Below are 10,910 nucleotides of genomic sequence, written 5' to 3'. Positions count from 1 at the left end.
GTGTCCAATTTTTAGGAGCGACTCAGAATCAGTAACTTATTGATGTACGTAAAGAAAACTTTTTTTTTTCATAAGTATTTACTTATTTTTATCCGCTGCACGCGGTTTCAAAATTGGCACACGCGGATATTTGTTTCGTTCATAGAAAAATAAGTACACACAGTTAACTACAAAGCTTAATAGAAATAATGGTACGTGAAAATAAGCCTTAAAACCTTTAAAAATTAAGATACGGGCACCAGTGAATTAGATTTTCAATATTTTTTTTCGCGAAAAATACCACGATTAATAATAATTAAGTTAAGTTATACTGTTGAATTGTTCTATAGAGTTTATGGATACTGATTACAAAGTCACCCTGTATAGCAACTAGCTGTCCCAGCAAACTTCGTACCGCCTATGTTCATCATCATGGAAAATTTCTTTTACCATTAGAATTCTATGTTCATTTCAATAGAAGACTAAAAGTTTTATTAGACTTGCTCTATTAATACTAAGGCTGGGTTGCACCATCTTACTTTAACTTTGACAAACGCCAAAAGTCTGTCAAACTCCATACAAAAAGCACCGGTTATTGTCATAGTTACGGTCAAAGTGAGGTGGTGCAACTCAGCCTTACATGTTTTTATCTGTGACCTTTATTTTTATTAAATGAAAACCATCGATTACATTAATGGAAGGTACCTACCTACAGTCGACAGAAGCTATCCAATCCATAACGAATTTTGACTTTTATCTTTAATATGTATAAGTACTAGGTACATAATAATTTTGGTGTGTTTTAATATAATGTCCTGTCGATAACACACAATCACCTCGAAATCCACTGCCTTGTCAATCATGAATATTGAAGACACGTGTTTCACTACGTACTCTACTTTAACAATGAATTTATTCCATTTCTATTTATCGTTCCGATAGAACGTGTTATGTCTCGAAAACCTTTCATTGGACACAGTGAATATTTGCTCCACAATGCCCTGGATAGAGACTTATATTATGCGTTTCTCCTTCCGTTGTATTTCTTTCCTTCAATATTATTCGTCTCTATGTACACAATTTGCGATAACTTCATTACTGACAGCAGTAATATTTCGGTTGCTTTTAGCTTTATGAAGGTTACGATAATTATTGTTTTGTACATCATACGACTTATTTTCAGAGGGTTTTCAAGTGATATACTTTGGAATTTAAATAATTTGTTAGATTTTTTAAGCTATAGCCTTGGTTACGTCTTGCTATTTTACTTGTCTGTATCATATAAAGACTGCAATGTTAATATCGTATTGAAGCTACAAAGTTTGTACAGATCTAAAGTAATCACGCGTGACGTTTTACGAAAATATACCATTGTTAATTGGTTTTATATGATCATTCCTGTTTTTTTCTATCTCCTTATGTCAGGCATAACCCTTTATTTGTTCAGCAATTTGTGGATCCTCTATGAATGCATTTGCCATTTCACTTTGCTTGTATTCGACGTGTATATGATTTATATTATCCGAATCATGAGCATTTTAACACAAGCCTTAAGACACTGGATTGAGATTCAAGAAAAAAGCTACTGGAAAAGCGCATTTGCGTCTTATACAAACATTTTGGAAAGTTCTGATATCATCAAAAACACTTTTCAATTATTGGTAAGTCACTTTTTAAATCATTCAAGAAGCTTATTCAAAAATATAGGAAATCTCAATTATTTTTAATTTTATTTTTTAGATTCTATATAACTTTGTGGGAACATTCGTGCAGGTTCTCCTATATGTTTACACCATCATAAGAATTGTAGTTGTGCAGGATGGTAAGGTAAGAATTATTTATTTAAAATAATGACGTCAACGAACAATAAATTTAATTTAGTCCAATAATTTAAGGCTTAATCTTAAGCAGATTCTTATAATTAAAATTAATTTATTAATGACGGGATTTACTACCATGTACTATCGGGGACTCTTCCGCCTGACCACTTTGTAGAAATTTTAGCGTAAGCGCATCGCTCCGGTCACGTGCTCACCCCGTCTCTAATTGGTTACGCATTTTACTATATTTTTACTACGACCAATAAGAGACAATCAGGGCTTAGGTTGCAATACGAAATACCATTGTGCACTTTATTGTCATACGGTTAAGGTTTAAAACGAAATGTTTCTTTTTCTTCAATCTTTCTTAGTTTTAGGCTGAGTTGCACCACCTAACTTTGACCGTAACTATAACGGTAACCGGTGCTTTTTGTATGGAGTTTGACAGAATTTTGACGTTTGTTAAAGTTAAAGTAAGATGGTGCAACTCAGCCTTAGAATTTTAATAATAGAATTTGGTTACAAACAAATAGATATTATGTATTTTTTTTAATATTGTGTTTTTATACGAGGTCTGTCTGCTTTTTGCTTTGGCGATCTGTCGACATATTCTCTCCTTTGTTTTTTTGTGAAGTTTCGTGATCTTTAACCGATTGATTTGTGTTGACCCGTGCTAGTAATTGGACTGTTTGATTGCCTTTTTATTGACCTCCGCTCGATTACTGAACCATGCCTCTCAAAATAATTCTTATATTTACTTACAAACTTATCTATACATTGTTAACTGTTTAAGTATTATTTAGTTTGAAGTTTAATTGTTATTGATTTAAGACCTTGTGTAAAGACACTTAATGTGCAATAAAAAATTGAATTTGAAATAAAACTAACTTAATATTATAATATTTACGATAACCAATTACCTGGATCATTGCTACCTAGTGCAATATTTATATTAAATTTTAATAACGTAGATAAGTGTTTCTTTAAAACGGAAAACAAAATATGCATTAAAAATAAATAGAAACCTATTATAAGTTTTTATTTACATTCAAGGATTTAAGAAAGTTATAGCCAGATCTTACAATAATTGTTTTTAAGCCACAAATATTCCTTAACTCTTTACTAATTAATTCAATTACATATTGTTTTAAATTATAAGTTCCGAATAAATTAAATACCTATTAAATAAGTAAAATTCGAAAGTAACTGTATGATTTTGTATTTCTCGCCCTAACTAGCTAAACTAATATCATGAGATTTACACTCATAATATCAACAATAATTGTAGAAAGGGCTACTTTTTTCTCGGGAAATTGCATAGTTACATCGGAATGTGCGATAGCAATTTCGTGACCCGAGCGGGCAATCGCTAGTTCAAATTTTACACGAAGCCTCATATAATATTTTGTAGCGATTCTTTATTGGGTTTCAAATTGACTAAAATGCGACGTTGCCAAACGAGCGCTACGGATGCGGGTAATAAGCAATACTCAATCCTAAATGCTTTACATAGAGCTTGGTTTGCTAGGGCAAACATCTACAGTGGTGCGCCGACGCTGCTTAGACCCGAAACATGAATGAACGGGGGCGGAACATAATCGAGCGTGTGTGTGCAAACAATTTAGGCCCTTAAGGTGTCAAGGCGTTCGAGTCCCCGATAGTACCTTAATTACGAGCCATCATCACGGAGTAACTGAGGAACCGGCGGGCGAGATGTTATGGGCACATATCGGAGGATCGTAATAAGCAATTCCGTCATATTAGATTTGGTTAATTTATTGGTATGATTTTCAGACTGGTGTAGAAATAACAATGATTACCATGGTAGTTGGGTGGATACTGAAAGATTTAATATACGAATCAATACTTGGTTTGGAGTTCGAACGTTTTTACATGGCTGTGAATGAATCTGTTACCAACAGCACTGTACGAATGACCGATGATCGGTGTTCAGGTACTGCTCTGAATTTGTTAATTACGTTTTTAGGTTTTGAGCAGTGGCGTAACTACAGGGTGGCCGGACCTCAAGAGGCAAAGTTCATTTTTCAAATGAATTTGAATGAATGAATTTGCAACGGGCCTCAATGAATTTGCAACGGGCCTCGGGTGGTGGTTACGCCACTGGTTTTGAGGACGCTTTTTGGGAAACTAGAGTCAAAGTATCTTTTCTATTCTATATCGAATTTGCTGGTTACTGATCCTGAAAGTTCTTCACGAGTTTTATCAAACTGTATTATTAACAGGCTACAGAATAAACTCTATCCGAAAATTCAATGTTTTCCAGCTTTCAGCATTTTCAGGATCAATAAACAGTTTTTCGATTATTTATATGGTTTATATCGAACCCGCATCCAAGTTCACCAGATCGTCGGTCCATCAGTGGGAGACCTACCAACACTACATCTTCCGATTTGTGTACCTTAAAAGTACCTATTTACAATTGGCATTGTGGGAGCTTTAGAAGCTCACTTACAGCCTGCATCCAGGTACTTCCCGCGACCTTCACCAGATTGTCGGTTCACCCAGTGGGGGGCCTGCCCACACCGAGTCTTCCAGCCCGTGGTCGCCACTCGAGAACTTTTCTGCCCCAGCGGCCATCAGCTCTACAAGCTATGTGCCCCGTCCACTGCCACTTGATTTTGGCAATTCTGCCTATAAAGGGTGTCCCAGAATGGGACATATTTTTTAGGGAAAGTACATTAGTAGAGCTACCTCCCCTATCAGTTTGATTCACCCATACTGGGACACCCTGTATATACTTATTTAATATTAAATTCAATTCTGTATTATTCCAGAACAAGAGAAGCGAATGCACAAGAATGTGATACGTATTTCCCGGGTCTATTATAAGTTCGAAGTGTGCAACTTGTTCGGTCTGAATGCAACAACTTCTAGGAAATTCGTCGCGCTACTGACAACGTACACTTTTGTTTTGCTTCAGTTTGTAATTTTAAAGTGATCTATACTAATATTATAAAGCTGAAGAGTTTGTTTGTTTACTTGAACGCGCTAACTACCGGTCAGATTTGAAAAATTCTTTCAGTGTTAGATAGCCCATTTATCGAGGAAGGCTATATACCATCACGCTACGAGTAATAGGTGCAGAGCAAAAATGATTTTCACGCGTACGAAGTCGCGGGCACTGCTAGTGAAGATATACACTTCTTCTTGTCGTGTCGACAACAAACCTACAGTGTCCGCCCAAAACTCCGCTACAAGAGTGGCGCTGTCAATAACCTTTATTAAATCTTCCTGCGTGCAGTTGCTTGGGCACGCAGGGCACGACATCATGTGCTTCATTCATCGACTGGGGACAACCACACTTGCACTCCAAGTTTGAGCCATAAGCAATAAAGAAATGATATTATGATTGATTATTATGAAAATAAACAGACATGTAAGAATTACATTGTTTAAGAAATATTTTGTATGATTTTATTAGTTTTAAAGCAGAGAGGTGGCACGGCTGTAAATAATACTTTTTAGCCACACCACTAAGTAATTTAATGTTTGTAATTAAATACATATTAAATAAAACTATGATAAAATCACATAAGTATTATTATGTCAAAATCTCAGTGAATTTGATTTTGTGATGTGGCGTGGAAGTATTATCACAACTATTTACATACATTATACAACTCTAGAACCAAGTTTTATTAGTCAAAAAGAAAGTTCAAACTTTAATTAAAACTGAGTGAACGAACATAACATAACATAAATAAAGACATTCAAATGATTGTAATGAAGTTTTTCCATTCCGTAAAAATGAGTACTTCAGGGTTCACTAATGGAACCGTTTTTGTTTGTCATACTTTTACATACGAGTACATTAAATTGTATTAATGGGTCGAATTCTGCCATTGTTCTTCTACTTACTTTATTCCATCGTTAGTGAACATTTTCATTATGACATAAAATATGTTTAGGGCAAGTGACATTAAGTACTTGACGTATGCCGGCATAGTTGATGTGACCCACGCACTTGATTAAGTAGTACTATACTATACTATAATATACTATACTTACTATAATATTATAAATGCGAAAGTTTGGATGTCAGGATGTCTGGATGTCTAGATGTTTGTTACTCTTTCACGTAAAAACTACTAAACGGATTTTGTTGAAACTTTACAGTATTATTGTTTGTAACCCAGATTAATAGATAGGCTATAATTTATGCCGATCTGTGACACTAAATTTCACGCGGGTGAAGCCGCGGGCAAAAGCTAGTTATACCTAAAAGAAGCTCACCACACACATGTTTAAAGTTATCATCACTTAGTTAAGGTCAGAGAACAGAGAACGTATACAGAAAAAAAGACATAAATAGCTGCTATCCTGTCGCAACAGCGATGCTCATCGCAATAAAAATAAAAATCAAAAATATTTATTCAGTTTAGACCACAAGTGGCACTTATGAACGTCAAAATGTAGTAAAAAATAAAAATTAAAAGGTCAAACAAGAACAAACTCAGTCACCACTAATTGCCAGGAATTATCTAACGGTAAGAAGAATAACCAAATTCAAGTACATCAAATATGTGCAGACTGAACTGACCACGCATCCTTGTCATCAATATAGTCTCGAACCTTGTAGTACCCTTTGGACATAAGGGTACTTTTTATATGTATCTTAAATTCAATGGGACTCCACTCAGCATATGCTGTGGCCCACAGTGGGGAAGGTCACGACCCTGGTTTTCAGTGGGCCCCATGCCGAGTGTTTATTAATAACACGGTATTCATTAATAACACTAAAAGTACTTCGTCTAATTAATTGGTAATTTCTATGTGGACGACTTCATTTTTATCTACTAATGGAAATTTAATATTACGATGGAGTTCTTTTCGCTTACTTGAGCCGACAAAACGTGCGATGGCTCGAAAATTTGATATTGGCCGGAGCGAGTATCTGCTCTACAATTCCATTGAGTCAAACATACACGCGTTTCTTCGACCTATGAATTTGCTTTTGTCGATTATTTTCGTTCCTATGTACACAATAGCCGATAACTTTATCACTGGCATCAGTACTGTCACTGCTGTAACAGGCTTCATCAGAGTTGTTATACTTATTGCTTTGTATATCATAAGAATATTTGTGAGGAACGATGCCACATTATTTTATACCTTCATTAATGTATTCGATTCTATATATTACGGCATTGGTTTCCTCTTGGTCTTCTACGTTACCATATCTTTCAAAGATGACAACATTAACATTGTGTTGAAGCTTCAAGACTTGTCCAGATCCCAAGTAATTTCTCAAAGTGTTTTGAAAAAACATACCAAATATAATTGGATTTGGTTTACTAACTTCACAGTATGCAATTTAGTATGTTTTAGTATTATGCTTTTTATGTTTAAGACATATTTTTGGCGCATAATTTTCGAGATGCTTTGTCAATTTAGTTTGTTTACGTTTGACTTTCACATCATTTACATTGTTCAAATTATGAAACTTTTAACGTCAGCGTTGAGAAAATGGATTTTGAATCTTGAGCATCATTCGGCGGTGAAGACCTTCACGGGACCGTTTAAAGAAGAGTCTTGTGATTTGGAGAATATTTTAAAGGTTTACGCCAACATTTTGGAAGCTTCAGAAACTGCAAAGGGTGCTTTTCAATTATTGGTAGGTAAATTACTATACTTCCATTTCCATTTTAGAAGCGTAATTAGTGTCCGCTAAAAATAAATTACCTACCCCTTATTTGAACTGTTATTTTTTAATTGACTATTTTTTAAAAATTATTTTTAATTATTTCAGATTATGTACCACTGCATGGAAACATTCGTGCATACTATAATAACAGTTTATACCCTGGTTCAGTTAGCTAACATTGAGGTAAAAATTAAATGTAAAACGGTACATTAAACACTTGCAGTATATAGACGCACGCTGTAAGAAAAGAGTATAAAATATTTGATAGATCGTTACCTTCACGAAGACGCGTCTCACCATTCTTCCGCTAATAGAGTTATCGGTACACGCTAAATTATCCATGAGCGCACACTCACACTACAATAATGACGCTCAGATTGCTCGGATCAAACTCCCTGCACCCCGAGGGAAGCTCTCGACCAAAAATTGGTGGGGCGCGTCTTCGTGGATGAAACAATCTATTTAGGTACCAACTTCATCATAATCATAAGGCTTTGGTATTCCCCTATCATATTTCAGGCATGCCCCTGGTAGGTAGTGTAAAAAATTAAAAAATATCTATCTGGGTCCGATATGACTTTTGATTTTGTTGCTTTACACTACAATTACAGGTTCGTAACATGACCGCTGCCAGCACGCTCATTGTGTGGATTCTGAAGAACTTCATGTACGAGACGGTGCTAAGCGTGGAGTTCGAGAGATTCCACATGGCTGTCAATGATGCGGTGGTCAACAGCTTAGCGCAAATCACCAATGACAAGTGCTCTGGTAAGTCTTCTTTATTGGAGTAAGGCTCATTTTCCACCAAGGTAAAGAGGAGGATGTTTTGATTGACCTAAACGTGGTATGAACTGAATTCTCACTTACTAGGTTTACGTAAAAAAAGGTCAGAAGAAAGTTAATGCAATTCAATGATTTTATGTACCTTTTTGTCGGAATATAAAACGTTCCTATTGTTTATGTCTGAGACGGTGGTATGCCTATAGATAAATAGAAATACTTTACACAAAACAGAAACACATACAAGTACCTACTAAGACACTTCCAATCAAACTATGTATAGTTCTTGCAACTCTCGAAGGCGAGTAAGCTTTACTTATGTGTGTAGGTACGTGTACATGCACATAAAGATAGTGTAATGTCTATCAAAACTTTTGAAAAATGAACAACAGCGAACCACCACACATGTAAAGCTCACTCGCCTTCGTGAATTGCATTGCAACAACTATAAATATGGAATAACCACTCACCTTGACCAAGTCTAAAATAACTGCAGTCGCAGCCGAAGAGCGTCCATGAACACACATAATGAGGTTCCAAAGCGTGGCATCCTGTCCAGAAAAATAGTCTTCAGTATGGATCACACACAAACACATTATACACTTCTTGCAACAAACGATAAGTCCGTAGCTTCAGGACGTTGTTTTTTCCACCGAGCCCCGAAAACAACTACGTGGTACGCGTGACGTCCCAAGCCGAACTGAGCGACGAATGCGCGAGCGCTTGCGTTGGAATGTGTAAACCGTAGAACTACCCTCATTCTACGGTGTGAATCGAACAGTCGTAGTCTCGTAAATAATAATATTGAAAACACCCAAACAATTTTTTCTTTCATTAAATAATGTTCTCAGAAACAAAAACACTGCAATAAATATATCTATTCGCCCCTATGCTACAATGATATATGAGAGTGTGAGTGAGTCTCACAACTCGGAGGTTTCAATGCAAATGTAGCAAACTTATTAGTTCACTATCAAGGCTGAGTTGCACCATCTTAATTTAACTTTGACAAACGTCAAAAATTTGTCAAACTCCATACAAATAACACCGGTTATCGTTAAATTTACGGTCAAAGTTAGGTGGTGCAACTCAGCCTAAGAGGGCACTGTATGCAGAAATTTGCCTGATTTTCCGAAAAAGACTCCGTTGCACGAGTCATGGTCGCGGGCAGACTGAATAGATTCGGCGTCGTCTGCTCGAGCGCGATGAATTTTCTTCACCCACCCGCATTTGCACAATACTTTCGTTAGTGGTACAGTCAGTGCGACAAACTACACTAAAGCCTGGTCCGTGAGCACGTAGAATTTTGTCCAATGACCCCAAGCTACCCATCCTTATCGCTCGCGCGTAATTATATTGCTGTCGCGACTGTGCGACGGGCGCCCGCAGTGAGTGTGCGAGCGCGACAGCAACATAATTACGCGCGAGCGATAAGGATGGGTAGCTTGGGGTCATTGGACAAAATTCTACGTGCTCACGGACCAGGCTTTAACAGTTTTTTCTTTTTATTTCAGAGCAAGAAAGGCGAATGTACAAGAATATCTGCCGAATGTCTCGTGTGTCCAACAAGTTCGAGGTGTGCAACTTATTCGGACTCGACGCGACGATGCCGCGCAAACTTCTGTCGCTCATCGCTACGTACACTATCGTTTTGTTACAGTTTATCTTTTTGTAACACAGATTTTACTAGACAGTAATTTATATTGCACAATTTAATACAACCGTTAATTGAGAAAGATTAGTAATTGATATTTTGGAAGGATGAAAACACACAAGTGATTGATTTTTACAACTCAATATTTGTATTCGTAGAAAGTTGGAATCATGAAACGAAACGTTTTATTTGTCTAAATCACCATCATAAGTTGAATGAACTATAACTTAATTGATTAATTTCAAAGCTATGCCTACCTAATCAATATCGAATTTTAGAGCAAATAAAAAACCAACTCGGTGTTCAAGTCTAAAATAAAGTGTTTCCTTAAAGATGTTGAGTATCTTGAACTTATTACTTTTATATTAGCTATTTACCGCATGTTCCTAACGAGTCACACTCAATCGTGTAACACTGTTACTCGTTGGGGAAAAAAATCTCATCAAGTCACACTGTTACTCATTAGGAAAACTGTATATCTATCTTCCTAACGGGTACCTTTAATGTCAGAACATAAGAAACTTCGTTGAAAAGAATCAAAATCAAAATACTTAATGCTTCAACCACACCAACGCTTGCAGATCACCATCGCCGGCGCGATCATAGGCTAATGACAGGTCGCGCGGACTGTCATGGGTCGCGCGGACTGTCATGGGTCGCGCGGACTGTCATGGGTCGCGCGGACTGTCATGGGTCGCGCGGACTGTCATGGGTCGCGCGGACTGTCATGGGTCGCGCGGACTGTCATGGGTCGCGCGGACTGTCATGGGTCGCGCGGACTGTCATGGGTCGCGCGACCTGTCATTGGCCTATGATCGCGCCGGCGATGGCAATCTGCACGCGTTGGTGTGGTTGAAGCAAGTAATATAAAGCTTGTCAGAAAATACTCAATGCTTTATTGCATCCATAATGTTAGAGAGGTGGTATGTATGGTTTTTTAAGATACAATGAGGGCTATCGTTTTAGCGCTCACCAGTTAGCGCCACTGTAGAGTAAGGTCCTGTCACTTGCT

The 10,910-nt window shown here is 37.0% G+C and overlaps 2 protein-coding genes across 2 annotated transcripts; both read left to right on the top strand.

The window, feature by feature from the left end:
* Positions 1-929: 929 nt before the first annotated feature.
* LOC135084447 (uncharacterized) lies at positions 930-4,624 on the top strand. The gene is made up of 4 exons (XM_063979230.1): positions 930-1,097; positions 1,753-1,806; positions 3,952-4,029; positions 4,595-4,624. Exons 1-4 carry the CDS (start codon positions 930-932, stop codon positions 4,622-4,624), a joined length of 330 nt encoding a protein of 109 aa, XP_063835300.1.
* Positions 4,625-8,081: 3,457 nt separating this feature from the next.
* LOC135084646 (uncharacterized) lies at positions 8,082-10,118 on the top strand. Its single transcript, XM_063979423.1, has 2 exons — positions 8,082-8,232; positions 9,759-10,118. The coding sequence occupies exons 1-2, from the start codon at positions 8,085-8,087 to the stop codon at positions 9,917-9,919; spliced, it is 309 nt and encodes a 102-aa protein (XP_063835493.1). The 5' UTR covers positions 8,082-8,084; the 3' UTR covers positions 9,920-10,118.
* The last annotated feature ends 792 nt before the right edge of the window (positions 10,119-10,910 follow it).

This window comes from Ostrinia nubilalis, chromosome 26, assembly GCF_963855985.1.
Source record: "Ostrinia nubilalis chromosome 26, ilOstNubi1.1, whole genome shotgun sequence".
Lineage (NCBI taxonomy): Eukaryota > Metazoa > Arthropoda > Insecta > Lepidoptera > Crambidae > Ostrinia > Ostrinia nubilalis.
This window is presented reverse-complemented; position numbering and strand designations above follow the sequence as displayed.

Excerpts from the sequence above, each read along its gene's own strand:
- LOC135084646 (XM_063979423.1), top strand. The coding sequence starts at position 8,085 with ATGACCGCTGCCAGCACGCTCATTGTGTGGATTCTGAAGAACTTCATG. Across the intron at positions 8,233-9,758 it reads CACCAATGACAAGTGCTCTG|AGCAAGAAAGGCGAATGTAC; the intron begins GTAAGTCTTCTT and ends TTTTTATTTCAG.
- LOC135084447 (XM_063979230.1), top strand. The coding sequence starts at position 930 with ATGTCTCGAAAACCTTTCATTGGACACAGTGAATATTTGCTCCACAAT. Across the intron at positions 1,098-1,752 it reads CTGACAGCAGTAATATTTCG|GTTCTCCTATATGTTTACAC; the intron begins GTTGCTTTTAGC and ends ACATTCGTGCAG. Across the intron at positions 1,807-3,951 it reads TAGTTGTGCAGGATGGTAAG|AGTCAAAGTATCTTTTCTAT; the intron begins GTAAGAATTATT and ends TTGGGAAACTAG.